This window comes from Bos indicus x Bos taurus, chromosome 15 (genome assembly GCF_003369695.1).
Source record: "Bos indicus x Bos taurus breed Angus x Brahman F1 hybrid chromosome 15, Bos_hybrid_MaternalHap_v2.0, whole genome shotgun sequence".
Lineage (NCBI taxonomy): Eukaryota > Metazoa > Chordata > Mammalia > Artiodactyla > Bovidae > Bos > Bos indicus x Bos taurus.
In genome coordinates, this window is record NC_040090.1 from 37,495,999 (window position 1) to 37,515,524 (window position 19,526).

The window sequence follows — 19,526 nt, forward strand, 5'->3', positions numbered from 1 at the left end:
ACTTTCAGCTAGATTACTGTGCTAACCAGGAGCTGCCACAGTAAGCCCTGCTCCTGTCCTGCAGACTGAGCGGCTCTTGTACGTGGTGGACCTGCTTCTGTCAGAGGGACACCCAGTGCTGCTGGCTGGAGAGGCAGCAACAGGGAAGACAACCTTTGTGGAAGTGCTGGTGGAGCCACAGCACCCTTACATAAACAGCCCCGTTCACCCCGCTGTCAGTACCACCCACCTTCGCCTCCTGCTGAGCCGGGAGGTCCAGGGGCAATCACAAGCCGGCCCATGGACTGCGCGGCACCTGGATTCTAAAGGTTTTCTCCTCTTCCTGCTGGAGGATCTGCACCTGGCTGCTTCCGGTGAGGAGTCGGGAGGGAAGGAGTCATCGTCCTTTCTTTTGACTCTAAAATCCTTAGCTGTATTTATCGACTCTCAGACCTATATCTACAGTCCAGACTTGAGTGTTCCATTCTTAATATCTTCTTAGTCTACATATGCTCACTGAATAATCTTGTCCCTTGCATCCCTTGCAGTATTGACCATATTGACATTTAGAGAACATTATATCCACTGACTGCAAAATGTACTTTTTTTTCAAGTGCACATGGAACATCCACCAAGATAGACCTTATGCATAAAATCAGTCTCAACAAATTTCAAAGGATTAACTTTTACAGAATATTTTCTCTGACTTTAGCAACAAAAACCAGTAAGATACTAGAAATTCCCCAATTTTTGAAATTAAACAGCACACTTCTAGATAACTCACGCATAAAAGAAGAAACTCAAAGGGAAATTAGAAACTATTTTGAATTGAATAATAATGAAAACACAATATATCAAAATTTGTGGAATGTAGTTAAAGCAGTGCTCAGAGAGTTTACACCTTTAAATTCCTAATTAGAAAATAAGAAAAATTTGAAACCAGTGATCTATATTTTCAGCTTAAGAATCTAGGAAAAGAAGAGCAAGTTAAAATACTTAGAAGGAGATAAATAATAAAGATCAGACCAGCAATCTATGAAATAGAATAAAAAGCACAAACTATAGAAAATATCAGCAAAGCAAAAATTTAAAAAGATAAATGAATCCCTAAGTAACACAAATCAAGAAATAAAATAGGAAATATAAATGATCAATATCAGGAATGAAAGAGGTTTTATTTTAAAGATATTAAAAAGAATAACAAGGGAATATTGTAGAAAAACTTATAGTAATAAATTTAGTAATTCAGATGCCTTGAAAAACACACCTTATCAAAATCTAACTCAAGAAGAAAAAGAATAGGAAAAGAATAGCCCTATAGATCTATTAAAAATTTGAATTCATAATAATAAACATTCCCAGTCCTGGATGGTTATTACACAGTTCAATTATATCCAATATTTAAGAAAAAAATGGAAACCTACAGTTTTTCAGAAAATGGAGTAAATACTTTTCAACTCATTTGATAAGGCCACCAAACCCTAATACCAAGTTCTGAAAGATATTTCAAGAAAATAAATTATAGGCCATGATCTTTCATAAATATAAATGCAAAACAAATCCTCATGAGATATTAAGTAAAATTTAGCAACACATTATCATCAAGTGGGGATATATCTCAAGAATGCAAGTTGACTCAACATTCAAAAATCAATTGGTATAATGCATGACATGAGAATAACGGAGAAAAGTATAAGATCATCCTAGTAGATAAAGAAAAAGCATTTGATAAAATTCAACACTATTTATGGTAACTCTCAGCAAACTAGGAATAGAAAGGAATTTTCTCAATTTGATGAAGGATATCTATTGGAATCTATAGCTAATTACATACTTAATTGTGAAATATTGAACATTTTTTCCATAAGATCAGTCACAAGGCAAGAGTGTCCACGCTCACTGCTGCTTTTTAATAGTGAACAGAGACTGCTATCAATACAATAAGAGAAAGAAGGAAAAGCCTTTAAAATTAGAAAAGAAGTACTATCTCTACTAGCATATAACATGATTTACTACATGGAGAGTCCTAAGGATCTACCAAAAGCAAAAACAAAACTACAGAACTATCAGAATAAATAAGTGAATTTAGCAGGCTCACAGCATACAAAGTCAATCTATTGAAATCATTATTATTTCTACATCCTAATGACAACCAGAAATTAAAAATTTAAGTATCATTTAAAATATCATGTAAAAGCTTAAAGTATTTAGGAATAAACTTAGTGAAAGATACACACTGAAAATTGCTAAATACTGCAGAGATAAAAGAGAATTAAGTAAATGTAGAAATATATCATGTTCTTAGATCAGATGAGTCACCAGTGTTAAGGTGTTCCTTCTCCCAAACTGATCTACAGATTCAGTGCAGCCCCAGTCTAAACTAGAAAGTCTGGTTTATTTTGTATTTTTTTTTTTTTATTTTTTAGAAACTGACAGACTGTTTCTGAGACTTACATGGAAATGCGAAAGACCTAGAAGGGCCAAAACAACTTTGAAAAATAAGAAAGTTGGAGGGCTTAAACTAGTGACTTTAAGACTTACTGTACACAGTTACAGTAATCAAGTAATAAATACCAATATCAGTATAAGGACATGGATACAGCCTAATGGAACAGAATCATGAATCTGCTATATGGTCATTTATGGTCATTTGATTTTCAACAAGTGCTCCAAGATAATTCACTGGGGGAAAGTATAATTCTTGGGGTAGAAACATCTGTATGTATGTGTGAGGAAAAAAAAAAAAGAATCTTGAATCTTACCTCACAACATTCACAAAAATCAATTATAAATAGATTATAGACAAGTATAAAAATTAAAACTATAAATCTTAAAAAAATATTGAAGAAAAATCTGTGTGAACTTGGCTAGAAGCAATGATTTCTTAGGATACAACTATATTTCACCAAAATTTAAAACCTATGCCCTTCAAGAGACACTTATGAAAACGAAAAAAAAAAAAATCCATAGAAAAAATTCAAGATACATATATCTAACAAAGCTCTTGTACCTTGAAAACATAAAAAAGCTCTTACAACTCAGTAAGAAAAACTCCATTTAAAAAATGGACAAAAAACTTTGAGTAGACACTTTACAAAAGAAAAATATGTGAGTGACGAATAGCACATGAAAATGTGTTTGATACGGTTATGCATCAGTGAACTCCAAATGTAAAACCTGTGAGACAGTACTTCACACCTACTGGAAAGATTCTAAGTAGAAAGACTGATAGTAATTGTGAAATGTGGAGCAACTGAAACCCTCACACTTTGCTGGTAGGAAAATGATACAACTATAGGGGGAGAAAAAGTGTGACAGTTTCTTCCCTATTTAATGTATGTTTACTATATGACCCAGCAGTTCTGCTCACAGGTATTTACCGAAGTGAAATGAAAGCACGTGTATGTTCTCAAATAGCCTTGCACATGTATGTTCATAGCAGCATTATTCTGAATAGTCAAAACCTCAAAACAACACAAAAGTCCATCAGTGTCAGTGGATCTACAAACTGTGATATTTTCATCATGGAATATCACTCAGCAAGGAAACAGAACAAATCACTGATACACGCAAAATAGGATGAATCTCAGAATCACGCTGAGTGAACGAGGCCAGACGTGGTAAACCACATACTGTATGATTGCCTTTGTATGAAGTTCTAGAATAGGCAAAGCTAATCCATAATGATAGACGTCAGATCAGATAGAAATTCCTGGGACGGTGTGATAGGTGATTGACTGCAGCGGGGCAGGAGGAAACTTTCTGGGGTGATGAAAGTGTCCTAAATATCACTGGGGTGCTGGTTACACGGACATATACATTTGTCAGAAGTCACTGAACTATCTACAATGTGTACATTTTATTTTATAGAAATAATTTCTCAATAAAGTTGACTTTATAAAAGCCTGCATGAGATATAACTCCATTATCTTTGACTGTAGTGACTGCACTTTTCCCTCTACTGTGGTCAGATCAGGTTTCCAAACCTTTCTGTTCACTAACCTTCACTTAATGAATATGTAATTGGTCTTAGAGGTAGGATTCAGGGAAGAAGGAAAAAAAAAAATCACTCACTTCTAGGGAGAGAGAACAATGTACTCAGACATGACCCAGTCCCAACATCCCAGATGCATAAGCTTCCTCAGAACCCCACGTGTGCCAGGAGCAGACCCACAGAGGCAGGGAGAGGAGGAGCAGGGTGACACTGTTGTTCGGCCTCACGCAGGTTTTCTCTGTTCATGGCCCCCAGACCCAGAGAAGAGCTGTCAGCCACTGTTGGAGACTCTGCGTCAGGCCATAGATGGCACTGTGTACACCCACAGCACCTTGGAGCTGCAGACGCTGCAGCCTGGAGTCAACTTCCTGGCCACTGCCACGGTGCCAGGCTTCTGTGAGCAGCTGCTCTGCCCGCGCCTCTCTCGGCTCTTCACAGTGCTGGCCCTGGGCAGTGTGACCCAGGCCACGCTGCTGAGCAGGCACATGCCCAGCATACAGGCCTGGCTCGAGCGCTTCCCCTCTGTGGAGCGGGAGAGTGTTCTAGCAAGAGCCCTGGTTCGGGCCTCATTGGAGGCCTGGGAGGCAGTGGGCAACTGCTTTATGCCCTCACCCCTCCGCCCACACTACCGCTTCTCCATACATTCTGTGAGCCAGCTTCTGGGCAGCCTGCAGCTGCTGCCCATCAGGGTGGGCTCCCGGGGTTTTGTGGACTGTCTCAACCATCAAGAGCACCTGCGCCGCGTGTCCGGCTTACGTGGCACCCGCCTGATGATCATGATGGCCACGCGCAACATCGTGCGCCTCTGGTTGCATGAGGCACAGAGAACGTTTTGTGACCGGCTGGACAGCCTCAAGGAACGCTCCTTCTGTGCCAGACTGCTCCTAGAGGTAGCTCAGAATGTCTTCTGCTGTGGGCCAGCACCCCAGAGCCTGGGCAAGGGTTATGAGGAAGAGGAGGAGGAAGAGAAGGTGCCTGAAGTGGAATCTGAAGGGGAGCTGGCTCAGTGGGAGGACCTGAGCAACAGCGGGAGTGAGACGGAGGAGGAGGAGGCCCCGTACGACCTTCCGGTCATCACAGGCTCACCATGCAATGATTCAGCACCACCCGTAGCACCAGTAAGGAAGATGACCATAGGAAACATGAGTCAGAAGATAAGCCAGGAGGAAGGCACAAGGACCTCCAGCTACAAACTCCAGCCAAATAAATCTAAGAACTTGGGTCAGAAGGCAGCCCAAGAAGACATGGTCTCACCCTTGTTGCTCCCAATGCTGCTACTCCGGCCCCAGGAGAAGCCCTCAGACCTGGTCTTCAGTCAGGAACTGATACTAGAGTCCAACTCTGAGAGCTCCAACTTGTACCTGGAACGCCAGTGGATGAGCCTGGAGGAGCAGCTGGCCACCTCAGCTGCTCAGCTGCGGCTGAACCCCCACCTTGCCCGGTGCCACTCGATGGCCCGGCACGTGGCCCGCCTGGTCCGGGTGTTGGCCAGGCCCCAGCAGCATGGCCTCTTACTCGCAGGGGCTCAGGGGACTGGGCGCCGTACTGCCATCACTCTGGCTGCTGGCATTTGTCAGACCCGCCTCTTCCGTCTGCCGTGTGGATCAGAGGAAGCCATTCTCCGGTGTCTAAGGGAGGTCAGCTGGCATGCTGGCATGTTAGGCCAGCCAGTGGCCCTGCTGGTGCCCAAGGGTGTGGATCTTACTACCTTTCATCGCCTGCTGGCCCTGGCAACCTCAGGCAGTTTTCCTGACCTGTACACAGAGGCAGATCTGGAAAACATTGAAGGACATCTCCCCAGGGACAGCCTTAGTGTCAAGCAGAACATCAAGAAGGAAATTCTGTGGCAGAGGTGAGGCCAAGACCCCCAAGCCAGGGGTCGCTCTGCTCTGGTTCCACCCTGGCCAAAGGCCAAAAGCCCCCACAAAACTTAAGGGCTACTGAGGGGGCACGGAAGAGCAGGGTTGTGGGGTCGGGTTGGGGTGGGGACCTGTGGGCAGACAGGGATGAAGGAGAGGACGGCATCACAGAAGAGCAGGGCTGAGGGTCGGGTTGGGGTGGGGACCTGTGGGCAGACAGGGATGAAGGAGAGGATGGCATCAGAGCTCCGGCCCCACAGGTTCTGCCATCAGGTGCGGAGTCACCTGCACATGTTCATCCTGATCGGAGATGACCAGGCCCGCAAACAGCTACCCTCCACCCTTTTCCTGAGGCTCCTTCAACTGGCCATCGCCTGCACTGACCGCTATGAACCCTGGGACCAAGACTCCCTGGTCGCTGTGGCCCAGCATCACCTGAAGGGCGCTGAGAGCCCACCCCTTGATAACGGTGAGCCCTCCTTACCTGCCCTCACCCCTCATCTAGACCAGGTTCTAAAGAGGACTGATACTTGGGTCAGTCTCTCTCTAGAACCTGGTTGAGCCTCCCTTCACCTTTTCTGCCCTCCTTCCTGAGCAAGGAGAGAGGGTCCCTTTCCTTTCTTCCCCTACAAGCTCACAAGTCCAGGCTAAAGTCATGCCTGTTGCAGACTCCTTGAGGTTCCCAGACATCCAGGCCTCAGTTCCCAGCGTGGCCAAAGCCATGGCTCTCATCCACCTTTCGGCTGCCAGCTACCAAGGGCACCTGTGCCCTGAATTGTCACTCGTCACTCCCAAGACCTTCCTGGACTTCCTGGACACCTTCGTACTGCAGCGGCAATGGATGACCCTGCACATTAAGAACAGGGCCCAGCGGTGAGTGACCCCCATTCCCTCCCCTGTATCTCCTTCCACTCCCTCAGGTCCACTCACTGGCACACTGTGTCTTCAGGATACAGAATGCCCTGGAAAATCTGAAGATGCTGATTGAGAAGCACAGTGCCCACACCACCCTGGTCTTCAACTTGGAGGAGCAGCTGAAAGGCTCCCATAAGGTAAGGGGGAGAGGAGTTTGAGGCATGTACAGTAGGTCAAAGCAGGAGCCCAAACAATGACTTTGCAGAAACCAACCAGACTGAACCTTAGTTCTGGTCTCCTGAGAGCCCCTCTTCCCCCAGGGGCTGTCTCTAATCCCTGCTGCCTCCTCCTCTAGAGCTCAGGCTCAAACTTCCCTGTGGCACATCTGAGATCAGGCTGATTCCTCTAAATGCATGAAACCCAAGTGTCTGCTTCTGGTTGTCCCTAGTACCTTGACTGTGTGAAGTTCAGTATGCTCCCCAAGCTCTGCAGAGATTCCCATTGGGGATGGGGCAGGATTACATCCTCATGGTCCCCTCTCACTTTAATCCTCTTCTCCTGGATTCTCTATTGCTCACTGCTGGTTGGCACACCTCTTGTAGCTGTCCTCTCTTCCCATACCCCTTTGTTCCTGCAGCATGTCCTTCCACAATACACCAAATATACAAATTTATACACTCTGTATACAAAAATGGACACTGTCAGGTACAGTGGGGAAATGCAGATGGGTGATGGCAGTGGGGGCAATTTACATTCTCGAACAGAACCAGAAATAGGTTTAAATGCTTTACTAGATCTCAGTTTTCCTGTCACCTTCCTCTACAGGGCATTTCCTAGTGACAGAGTTTTCTCTCCCTGTCCCATCTCCACGGCACTGCTCCCAATGCTGTTCAGTCACCCTATTTTTCCTTTAGCGCTTCCCAAAGGCAATGCTTATGTAACAAGAGATTTTTTTCCCAGTCCTTACTCTAAATCCTGTTGCTTTCTTATACAGAGCAATTTCCTTCTTTGAATAAGCAAACCGCTCATATCTAGCTAAAATTGGTAGCAGTGGCATCATTACATGTTCTGTAGTCAAACACTCTTAGTTAAAAATGCTTTCCTAAAATAGACATTTTTTTGGTTTTTGTTTCATTTTTAATAAGAGGAATTCTGATATTGCATTTTTTCCCCTTTCCTGCTTACACAAAACTTTGATGAAGGTTCAGGAGTAACTACAGTGAGATAGTTACTAGTGATCAGTCCACAAGCAGATACTATGACTTGCTTTCTCCTGGGGTTTCAGGTCTTCCAGCTCCCCATGCCGAACCCTCCTCTTCTGATGGGTCAGGGCTATCCTTCGGCGTGGCACAGCCCCAGGGGCATGGCTTACACAGTATCTCCATACGTGGTTTTCATTGTGTCCTGTGGAGTCCTCGTAGTACTGTTGCCCGCCTACCATTCACCATGGAGGATCACTAGCTTAGATTAAAAATTAAGACTCGGTTGAGATGCAAAAAATTAAGAAGTTCATTGATGAACGGGAGTCCTCTTTCCCATGATTTCCAAATTCCAGTTGTCTATCTCAGGTCTTGCTTTTTCTCCAAATGATTAATACCAGGGATTTTTTATATAGTTTAGGGGAGCTATTATTCTCTGATCCTTGGATCAGAACATAAGAAGCCCAAAGCTGGATAAGAGATGTTCATAGTCTCAGGGGCATTCACTTAACAGCCATAACCGTGTGTACTTGTTTCAGTTGCCCACTGCAGGAAATGGCACCGCCCTCCACTTAGTCACTTAAGCTGAACCCCAGGAGTCATCTTGGACCCCTCCATCTCTTTTCCCTTTCATATTCAGTTGGTTCATTTATTTATGACTGTGCTCAGCAAAGCTTAATTGAATTCCGTATTTTTTGTGTGAGCACTCATTAATACTTTTGTGCATATCTACATCTATCCTGACTTCTTCCCTCATGGCTCAGTTGGTAAAGAATCCGCCTGCAATGCAGGAGACGTTTATGTTTACATCTGCTGCTGCTGCTGCTAAGTTGCTTCAGTCGTGTCCGACTCTGTGCGACCCCAGAGATGGCAGCCCACCAGGCTCCCCCGTCCCTGGGATTCTCCAGGCAAGAACACTGGAGTGGATTGCCATTTCCTTCTCCAATGCATGAAAGTTAAAAGTGAAAGTGAAGTCGCTCAGTCGTGTCCGACTCCTATCTAGGTAGATAGAATTCTCACCTCCACTTTCCTAAGGAGGCCATTCTTTCTTCTATTTTACAGATGAAAAAACTCAGATCCAGAGGGGTTAGGATGAGGATTAAATGAGGCCTTTACATGTAAAGTACTTCAAAGTGCTGGCACGTAGCAAAAGCCCAATATGTCATCATGTACTGATGGTAGATGGCCTCCTGATAAAGACAGGCGCTCTCCTTGTCCTTCATGGTACCTAGTTTGCTGGAAGATATAGGCTCGTGCAAGTAGTTACAAAACAATGCATTATGACAGAGTGAGTCCAGGATGCTCTGAAGTGTCAAGAAAGACTTCCTAAAATTGTATAAGTCTTGTGTTGAATTGGTTCATAGTGCTTTTTGGGACTACTGTATCCTTATATTTCTCTGTATAATTATTCTATTAATTTTTGAGAGCTTGATGTTGAACTCCAACTAAAAATCTTAATTTATCTACTTGAAAAATAATTGAAATATATAGTAGAACTATATGTACCATTGTTCTGTATTTTCCAAGTTTCTGGTAAATGTGTTATCATCTTTTCATAATTAAAAAAATAAAAAAGAAGTAAAAAAAAAAAAAAAAAAAAAAAACTTCCTAGAGAGAGCATAGTACCACACTGTGTAGCACAGAGGCATTGGTAAGCACCAAAAGCATTCGTTAAATATGTAAACACAAGGATGAAGTACATCAAAGTTGATACCTGAAGGTCAGGTGAGATTTGGTATGAAAGGGGGTGGGAAGAATGTTGCAGGCTGAAGTAACAGCAAGTGCAAAGGCCCAGAAGCAAGAGTGTGTGTGCCAGGTTGGAGGAACTGAAAGTCAGGAATGGCTGGAGAGCACGCTGCTGGGAGAGGAAAAGCAAATGATGTTGGAAAGATGAACAGAAGCCTCCTGGTCACGGAGGTACTGTAAACCAAATATAACAGCAGCGAGTGTTAAGAGACATGATGATTTGATATTTGCCTTTGAGAAAACCAAATAGGCTTGCAGCATGAAAAGCAGATTAGAGGAGGGGGAGTAGGAGTTAGGAAGCCAGTGCAAAAGATCAGGAGTGAGAGCGCGTGGGTGTGAGTCATGGTTTTGGGGATGGAAGTAGACATGAGAGACATACTGCAGATAAAACAGAAAGGCCTTGCTTGAAGATGGGTTTGATTTGGGGGACTAGAAGAGGTGGAGTCAGGGTAACCATCAGGTTTCTTCCTTGGGAAACTTGGATGTATTTTGCCACAGATCTCTGAGGAAAGAATACATGAAGAGATGAATAGGATTGTAAGAGATCTGAGGAGCCATCACCAATACATTCATTTCTGAATATGTGGAGTCTGAGGGGTCTGTGAGACACTGAAGAGGAAATTCCCACTAAGCAGATGGATATGGAGGTGTGGGTCTTGGGGAAGAATCTGGCTAGATATAAGGATTTGGAGTTGTTAAAATATAAGTGATAATCAGAGCCATGAGTTTAGGGAGGTACACAGAAAGATGATAAGATAAGGGGGCCCTGAAAACTTTTTGAGAAATATTTAAGGGATAGCAGAGGAAGAGAATGAGGAAGAGCAGCCACAGAAGCCAAAGAAGAACATGGTCTGATGAAAGTCAAGAGAGGAGAATGTTTCAACAGGGAGGAGCTTCTTCTGTGACAAATGCCACTAGCGGGTCAAGGAAGATAGAGTGTCACCCAGTGGTTAAGCACGTAGGCTTTGGATTCAGATCGCCTAGGCCTGTATGGTAGGTCAGAAGCACCCAACCCACACAGTGAGGCTGCCTGACTAGATGTATAACTCACAGACTGGGGAATGACAGTTTCAGAGCTCAGCACGTATCTGTAGCCTACTTGGAGTTCAACTGGGTCACCCTAATGGTCAACTTGGTCATACAACTGTCAGGAGTATGGCTGAGTCCAAGCCCATGTGGGGTCTTCCCTTGGGGTAGTCCCACCTGGCCCAAGATCTGGAGCTGCAGAGCCTAAACTCTGTTCACAGAGCCTTGGCAGACTGAATCATCAGCTAGACCAAAGCAAGATTCTGTACAAGCGGCAGCTGACAGAGTGTCGGCAGCAGGAGAACCTCATTGAGAACCTGACCAAGCAGCGGGATGCCCTGCGGGCTCAGTATGAGGCTTTCCTAGAGCAGGTGCGCTCTTCCTACCACCTGCCCTGCACTGATCCCCTCTTGGAAGGGAACAACCTCTCCTAGGATGCCCAGAGGAGAGGATGGGTTGGCTTGTCATGGAGTCTCCTGGGGCAAAGGTAATAGGATGGCTTGGGGTGTGGTCCCTTGGAGACCCTAGGAGAAGATGGTCCCTCCTGGAAATACCTTGAAGGAAGAAAGGACATTCTGGGAGCTCACTGCAACTGCACGTCTCTCCTTGTTTAGATGGGCAAGGCATTTCTGGGGCCCCTGAGCCAGCTGCAGGTGGCTGACTTTGAGGAGATAAGAAGCTATCGAGCACCACCAGAGTCTGTGGTCCAGGTGACTGATGCTCTGTGCGACCTCTTCCACCGTGAAACAGGCTGGGCCAGTGCCAAGCAGCTGCTATGCTCTGAGGATTTTTATCAGGTAAGAAATGTGGGGCTCCACGGAGGAGGAGAAATGCAGGCATAAAGCGGCAACTTGGCAGAGCGAGGCTGTTGGGACAAGGTCAGAGCATCCATGTCTTCCTCCACCCCTCTTAACACAAACTCCCCCAGGAGCTGGTGTTCTTCCCCAAGGAGAAGATGACAGACGCAGAGATAATCAAGTTAAACCTGGCTCTGAAAGCTCCAGGCATGAGCGATGCAGACTTGCGGGCAGTGAGCATACCTATAGCAAGCCTGGCAGCCTGGCTCTGGGCCGTTCTGTGCTATGGGCTGGCACAGCGCCGAGGACTGCCCACGGGCCTGCTACTGCGGCAGGTGGAGGCAACACTGGCTCGGGAGCAGGCCCGCCTGGGCCAGTATGAGTTCCAGGCCCAGGAGATTCTAGAGCACAGTTTGGCCCTGTCTAAGAATCTGGAAAATGCCCAAACTTCCCACAAGCGTGTGGTCGAGAATCTGGGGCAGGCTCAGTGTGGCAAACATCACAAGTGGCCGGTTGAGGCTGCCCTGCTCACACCTATGCATTCCTGGACTACGGAACTCCAGGTAACCAGCTCCTTCTAGATTGCCCCCTAAAGCTCATTTCTGCACTGCAGACCACTCCTCTGCCCCTCCCCATGCCCTCACCGCCTCCCTCTGTCCCAGTCTGCCCTCCTTGCCACGCTTTCCCCCACACCCTGCCTTGCTCCCTCCCCACCAGACCTTCTACCTGAACCCTCCCCGCCAGCCCACACACTGTCTGGTCTTCCCTTCCACACCAGAAGTTGAAGGGTCACTCCTCCACGGTGCTCGGAGATACCCTCTTGTGTTCAGCTGCCATCAACTACCTGGGTCCCTTCCCACCAGTGCGACGCCAGGAGCTGTTGGACAAGTGGCTGGCTCTCTGCAGGGGCTGTCAGGAGCCGCTGGGCCCAGATGACGTGGCACAGGCCCTGAAGCAGATGCAGAAATCTGTCGCTAGGTTGCCAAAGAACCCTCTGCTCTCCATACGCTCTCCCTTCAGCCTTGTGTCCTTGCTGAGCTCCGAATCTGAACAGTTCCAGTGGGACCGAGACAAGAAGCCCCAGGCAAAGTCAGCCCGCCTGGCGGCGCTGCTTTTGCGAAGTTGCACTCACTACTTCAGCTGCCGTTGGCCCCTGCTGCTTGACCCCGGCAACGAAGCCCTCATCTGGCTGAAGCCGCTGCCTCTGGAAGAGGCTGGACGCTTGGCCACCAGTCCCACCAATGGCACAGGTAAATCCAGGGATAATAAACTGATATCTGAGCTGCTCAACACTCTCAGCCACATGCACTCTTCCCTTTCACAATGAAGACACTAAATATTCATGGCCAGGGTATCCCAGATTTCTTCAGCCAATATGATATTCATAAATCAGGTCACATGTATATTTTTGGGCCCATACTGCAATGATTGTGAATCTATGTGGCTGACCATAATCTTCCACTTCCTGGTCTGCTCAGCACTATTAGAACCTTGGACTATGACTCAGAGTTTTCCTATTCAAATTTATCAGGAATTCTGGGGAAATATTTCCATTGTTTCTGCTTAGATCAGGGACCCATCTGAGTAGAGCATCAGAAAGAGCATTTCCTAGGGGAAGGAAGGAAGAGTGTTTATTTCCCAGAAGAAGGGGCTGAGGGTTGTACTGGTAAAAATAATAGATTTCTAGAACAGAAGGTATATAATAAAGTAGTCTGTAACTGGGGCTCTATAAGCAGACTACCTGGGTCAAATATTTGCACTTTGCTAGCTGTGTGACCTAAGGCAAGGTATTTAATCTCTCTAAAGCCTAAGTTTAAAAAATATTAAAAAGCAGAGACATTACTTTGCCAACAAAGGTCCATCTAGTCAAGGCTATGGTTTTTCCAGTAGTCATGTATGGATGTGAGAGTTGGACTGTAAAGAAAGCTGAGCATCGAAGAATTGATGCTTTTGAACTGTGATGTTGGAGAAGACTCTTGAGTGTCCCTTGGACTGTAAGGAGATCCAACCAGTCCATCCTAAAGGAGATCAGTCCTGAGTGTTCATTGGAAAGACTGATGTTGAAGCTGAAATTCCAATACTTTGGCCACCTGATGCGAAGAGCTGACCCCTGATGTTAGGACAGATTGAATGCAGGAGGAGAAGGGGATGACAGAGGGTGAGATGGTTGGATGGCATCACCGACTCAATGGAGATGAGTTTGGGTAAACTCTGAGAGTTGGTGATGGACAGGGAGGCCTGGCGTGTTGCAGTCCATGGGGTCTCAAAGAGTCGGACACAACTTGAACAACTGAACTGAACTGAAAGCCTAAGTTTGTTTGCCAATAAAATCAGGATCTTATAGCTATCTCATAAAGTGTTGTGAGAATTAAGATAATTCATGAAAAAAAGAGTTTACACAGTGCCTAATGTATAATAAGTTCTCAAAAACATTAGTCATTATTTGTTCTTGTTGCTATTTAGCCACTGAGTCATGTTCGACTCTTGGTGATCCCATGGACTACAGCATGCCAGACTTCCCTGTCCTTCACTATCTCCCAGAGTTGGCTCAAATTCATGTCCATTGAGTCAGTAGTCATTATTACTACCAGTGTCTTACTGCTATCGATACTACAGTCCATCCCTTGGCTGTCCAGTATATGACTTTCTGTTGTGCCCATACACCATTGCAAAAACATCCACTATACCGCTAGCACATGTGTAGCTATAAATTAATTTACCCCCTCTCTAATAAGAGACACCCTAAAGAAACATCCAGCTGCTATATCCAATTCTGAGTCCTGAAACTCTGAATCTTGATCAGATCTGGATATGGCTTTTCATGGTGGTTCTGTAAACTATCCTAGATTAAGTGAATCTCACCTTAAGAATACACCTGATAAGCAAAGAGAAGCAAAATCAAATCAAGATAACTATAATAAACTTCTGTTTAGAAACTTGGAAAGGGTAAGAAATACACATTATATTGGTCTCTAGCAGATACTGTGCAATGCCAGACAGAAGGTAAAAGATTAGCATCATTTCACTGGCTAATTGAATTCATTGGAGTCAGTTGCTGGACAGCCAGTTCAGCTGCCCTGAGTTCTGATAAATAGTATAATTTTCCTTGCCCATTGTCCCCCAGAAGTATCTGTGAGAGGAAGGTCAGGCAAGAGTACCCTGTTGGTAGCCGTTATACTGTAAATGTCCACTTCCTATTGGAATGGGTATGGGGGCTTAGAATGTGCTGTAAAGTTAAGCAAACACTTATTACCAGAGGGGGGAGTTTCTGGTTAATCCCCTAAAATCTCTCATCTTTTCCCCTCCAGATTTCATTTGTAAAGATCCTATTAAACTGATGCCAGAACTCTTGATATATTCTCGTTGTTGAATTTAAGCCCCAACTTCTGGCTTCTGTCTCTTAACATTGGTTCTGGGGACTCCACCAATTCCACTAAGCCTTAGTGTAACTGTCATCCATCTAAACCTTGGCCCTTAACTCAGGGCTGTAGTAAGAAAACAGTATTAGGGGGGAGCTTAGGCTGACTGGCCATGGAATGCAGCCCCTACTTGGAAGTATGTGGATCAAAATGGGGAGAGAGACTACTTAGGCAGGGAATGCAGGGAGAAAAGTGCTTGCGATGAACCTGGAGGCATCCCTGATTTTCCAATAGCCCGTGAGTTCCTATTCCATGTGATATGATGTACAGAATCATTTTTTAGAAGTCAGCAAGGCTCATGAGTATCTGATCATGTGTGATCTAACACTGCTTGATATGAGAAGAAAGGAATTCCCTTAAAGTTCTTTCTGGAGATTGTTTCACTAAGAAGAAGTGTAGCCAGCTTGCTCCAGCATCTTCTACTAAGTCCACTAAAGTTCAGTGAGCACAGGGGCCAAGTCCCATGAGATAAGCCAGCTTTTTAGCTACACATAGCTTAGCTACCTTACCAGTAAGGAAAAGAAAAATCCTCACTGCTGCTTACTGCCTGTAACAAAAGTCCCACTCACCATGGCTTAAACAAATGGACTTATTTTATTGGATAAGTCCTTTTTAACCTATAAAAAGGACCGGGATAAGCAGGTATAGGGCTTCAGTGTTGCCTCCAAGCACCCAGAATCTTCTAGCTTTCTGACCTATGACCCTTGGTATAGTCATTTATCACATTGTAGTAGGTTGGATGGTGTCCACCCAAAAGATATATCCTCATCCTAACCTCCAGAACCTATGAATGTGATCTTTTTTTGGAAAAGGAGTCTTTGTAGATATAATTAAGTTAAGGGTTTGCAATGAGACCATCCTAGATTTCCAGGGTTGGCCTAAATCCAATGATAAGTGTTCTTATAAGAGATAGAAGATAAGGCATAGGTGCACAGAGGAAGGCCATGTGAAGGGAAAGACAGTGGGGTTATGTAGCCACGAGCCAAGGAACTCCTAGAACCACCAGAAGCTGGAAGAGGCAAGAAAGAAATCTTCCTTAAAGCCTTCAGAAGGAGTGCAGTCTTGCCAACACCTTGATTTTGGATTTCTGGTCTCAAGGCCACTAAGAGAATAAATTTCTATTGTTTTAAAGCCACCATATTTGCTATCAAATGCTACTATCCCTCCAAGCATCATGTCAGAGGTGCTCCTAGCCAATATCTGTCCCTTTCATCAGAAAAATAAAAGATCTTCCAGAAATCTGGATAGCCAGATGCACAAATAGCATATATCACTTATATGTGGAATCTAAAAAAAAAATGATACAAATGAATTTATTTACAAAACAGGCATATTTACAGAAAATAAAGTTATGGTTACTAAAGGGAAAGGAGGGGGAGGATAAATTAGGAGTTTGGAATTAACAGATATTATTGTATACTACTATCGATATAACAGATAAAAAACAAGGACCTACTTATAGCACAGGGAACTATATTCAATATCTTGTAATAACCTATAAAGGATAAAATCTGAAAAAGAATACACCTATAGATATCTGAATCATTTTGCTGTATACCTGAAACTAACAGCACTATAAACCAACTGTACTTCAATAAAACAACAAACAAAACCCATAAAATGGTAAGCCTGGAAGAACACACAAGTCCCAGTTGAGCAGTGCAACCCATGATTTTAGTCTCAATTTTAGCCCAGTATAACTCTGAGCAGAGCGTCTGGTCAGGTTTCTAACCTACTAAACTGAGAGATAATAAATGTGTGTCGTTTTTAGCTGTTTAGTTTGTGGTAATTTGTTAAGCAATAGGAAACAAACATTGTGGGTCTGGCAACCTCTACTTGCCGATTTCTTAAACACTTAATTTTTTAAAAAACTTATTCTTAAATTTCCCAACATAAAACAAAACAAAACACTATTCATCTTTTCCAGCTCCTGCTGTAGAGGAGGCAAAAGAGAAGGGGACTGCAGATAGCTGTTGGTTACAACCACCCATGTCCATAGCACTGCCCATGTGGTGGCCAAGGCCACAGTTTATGGACTTTCTTTTACAAATTGATACTTCCAGGCACTGATCTCTATGCTAGTGGTGACTCGTATAGTTGTTAGTGACAGAATTAGCTCAGGCAAAAAGGGAAATGCACTGACTCTTCGAGCCAACCTACAGAAAGGCAGAAATGGAGCTAGTTTCAGGGGTGACTAGAACCCCTCCCTGGAATTTTATAGTTACTGAGAGCTGCCCTCTACTGAGTGCTTGCCAGGCGCCAGCGGAGTGCTTTCTGTGCATTGTTTCACGTCATCTTCACAGGAACCCTATGTGGTGTTAGTAATGCACTCATATCAACCCATTTTGCAGATGAGGAAATTGAGTCTTAGAGAGCTTAAGTGACTTTCCTAAGGTGTCTTCCTGCAGACCAGACCTTCCTTCATGAGCTGGAGTCCTTGGGTGAATAAAGCTCCCCAGGAGCCTGATTCCCTCCCTGAGAAGAACACCTCTTCATCTTCCTGCCACAGGGAAGGGCTTTAAGAGAAATAAAAAAGAGTCTAAAGAGGAGAACATGGAAGATGAAGATGATGATAGTGATGAGTGTGATAAAACAAAGGAGCAGAAGGCAGAAGAAAGGAGAATCAAGGAGACAAAGGAGGAAAAGGAAGGGCAACAGGAGCAAGAGGAGAAAGAACAGCAGGATGAGGAGGAAACTCAGTCCTCACCCGCTCCCGACCTCCAAGTCTTCTCAGGCGCCAGCCCAGAGTTGGGGCCTCGGCTCCAGGAGGCAGCTGCCCATGGTGAGAATGCAAGCCCTCCGCCCAAGGTCTCCTGTGTCCTGCCCTACCCAGTGGCCCCACAGGCCTCTCAACCCCCAGTCTAACCTCCACCCCAGGCACTAATCCTCTGGAAGAACCCTGGGTTGGAGCCAGATTTAGTGCATGGGAGCACCCAGGTGCTGACATGGTGGGTAAGGTGTCCTTGTCTCCCCTGCGCAGGCCTGCCCGTGCTACTGACCAACATGGAGCTGGGCCTAGACTGCCCAGAACTGCAATGGCTACTTCAGCGGGAACAGCTAAGCCCACCCCAGGTGCAGCCTGGCTTCTGCCTCTATCTGAGTACTACTGTCCCCCTCAATGCCTTGGAAAAAGGTGAGGCCCAGTGGGTGAGTTGCCAGCACACCTTTGTGGACATACCAGGGCCCGAGCTTCACTCAGTCTGACCTAGAGCAGGCTCAGGACCATAGCTGGTAGCCACACTCTCTGGGCCCCTCACCCCTGGCTCTGCCAAAGGGAAGGGGTTAAGCATTTCTCCTGTGTGACTCCAAGTGCTAGGCTGTGAATTGCTGAAGGGGCTGAATGTGCTGGACCTGGGTGTGAATACAGAAATCCTAGAAGAACGGATGCTGCGGGAAATCTTATGCACGGAGCGTCCTGAGCTTGAGACCCACTGGTGGGACCTGACCGTCAGATTCCTGGACTCCTGGGAAGCTGCAGGGGCTGTTGAGGTGCTTGGAGATTCAGTCTGTGGGTTGGGATGGGGCCCAGTATGGGGGTGGAGATGAATGTCACTGAGCGGGGATCTACGTGGAGAAGGACCAGGTCCATGCAATAAGTAACTGTTTGTAGGAGCGGCTGCTGACGATGCTACTGCTCCAGGGCCCACGGCGTCAGAAACCAGCCAAGTTCCTGCGAGACGTGGTGAGGGCCCAGGCGGAGCTGTGTCAGCTGCATGCCCATTTAGAGGACCTAGAAGAGCTGAAGCTGAAGGAGGTGGCACTGTGGGCACCCTATCGGCGTGTGGTCTGGCATGGCATGACCATCATAAAGGCTCTTAGCTCACTGCAGAACTTACTACCACTTTTCCGTTTGAGTCCAGAGGATTGTCTGGCTGCCACCAAACAGGCTCTGCACAGCATAAAGGGTGAGATTCACCAGCGGGAGGAAGTAACCTGCCGTCTGCTGCAGCTGAAGAGACAGCTGACCCACCAGCTACTAGGTACAACCATGGCTACACTGGGCCTGACCCGAGTACCCTTGGTGGGTGTCTTGGGTGCTTTGGCTCTGTTGCGAGTGGCAAGGAAGGCGCCGGAGCTGGAGAGGCTGGCCCTCTGGCCTGGACTGGCAGTCTCTCCCAGCACAGGCTGTGAAAAACCAGTCCCACGTGTGGCTCGACCGGCCTGGCTAGGGCTGAGAACCTGGCACGAATGTGAGATGTTAGAGGTGCTGCCCCCATTCGCTGGGCTGTGTGCATCCCTGGCGGGCCATGCCAGTGTTTGGCAGGCTTACCTGTCGCTATCATCCAGTGTGCTGGGCCCTGCACCAGGGCCGGGGGCTCACCCACTGAGCCTCCTCCAGAAGCTGATCCTGTGGCGTGTGCTGCGACCTGAGTGCCTGGTCAGCACCCTGGCAACCTTCACCACCAGCCTCCTGGGCCGGCCCCTGGATGAAAACCTGAGTGCCCACACCATCCCCATTGAACACACTCAGGCTACTCAGCCCATACTGATCTTGTTACCACCACCTGGTCATCCCACTGCCACCCTGCATCACCTGACCGTTATCCAGAAGCTGGCTGCCAGACATAAACAGGTTTGAGCCCAGCCTCTGGGCCACAGAGTGACGGGGCTCTTAGGGCTGGGGTGGGTGGTACCCCCCCGCTCCCCCAGAG

At 46.1% G+C, this 19,526-nt stretch overlaps 1 protein-coding gene across 1 annotated transcript in view; it reads left to right on the plus strand.

The window, feature by feature from the left end:
* The window catches only part of DNHD1 (dynein heavy chain domain 1), a 62,584-nt gene that overhangs the window by 39,497 nt on the left and 3,561 nt on the right, over positions 1-19,526 (plus strand). Inside the window, 13 exon segments of the mRNA XM_027563147.1 lie at positions 65-353; positions 4,229-5,825; positions 6,093-6,301; positions 6,501-6,705; positions 6,782-6,884; positions 10,880-11,029; positions 11,273-11,455; positions 11,587-12,018; positions 12,234-12,705; positions 17,384-17,656; positions 17,855-18,007; positions 18,185-18,363; positions 18,485-19,447. Coding sequence (XP_027418948.1) covers positions 65-353; positions 4,229-5,825; positions 6,093-6,301; positions 6,501-6,705; positions 6,782-6,884; positions 10,880-11,029; positions 11,273-11,455; positions 11,587-12,018; positions 12,234-12,705; positions 17,384-17,656; positions 17,855-18,007; positions 18,185-18,363; positions 18,485-19,447 — 5,208 coding nt within the window.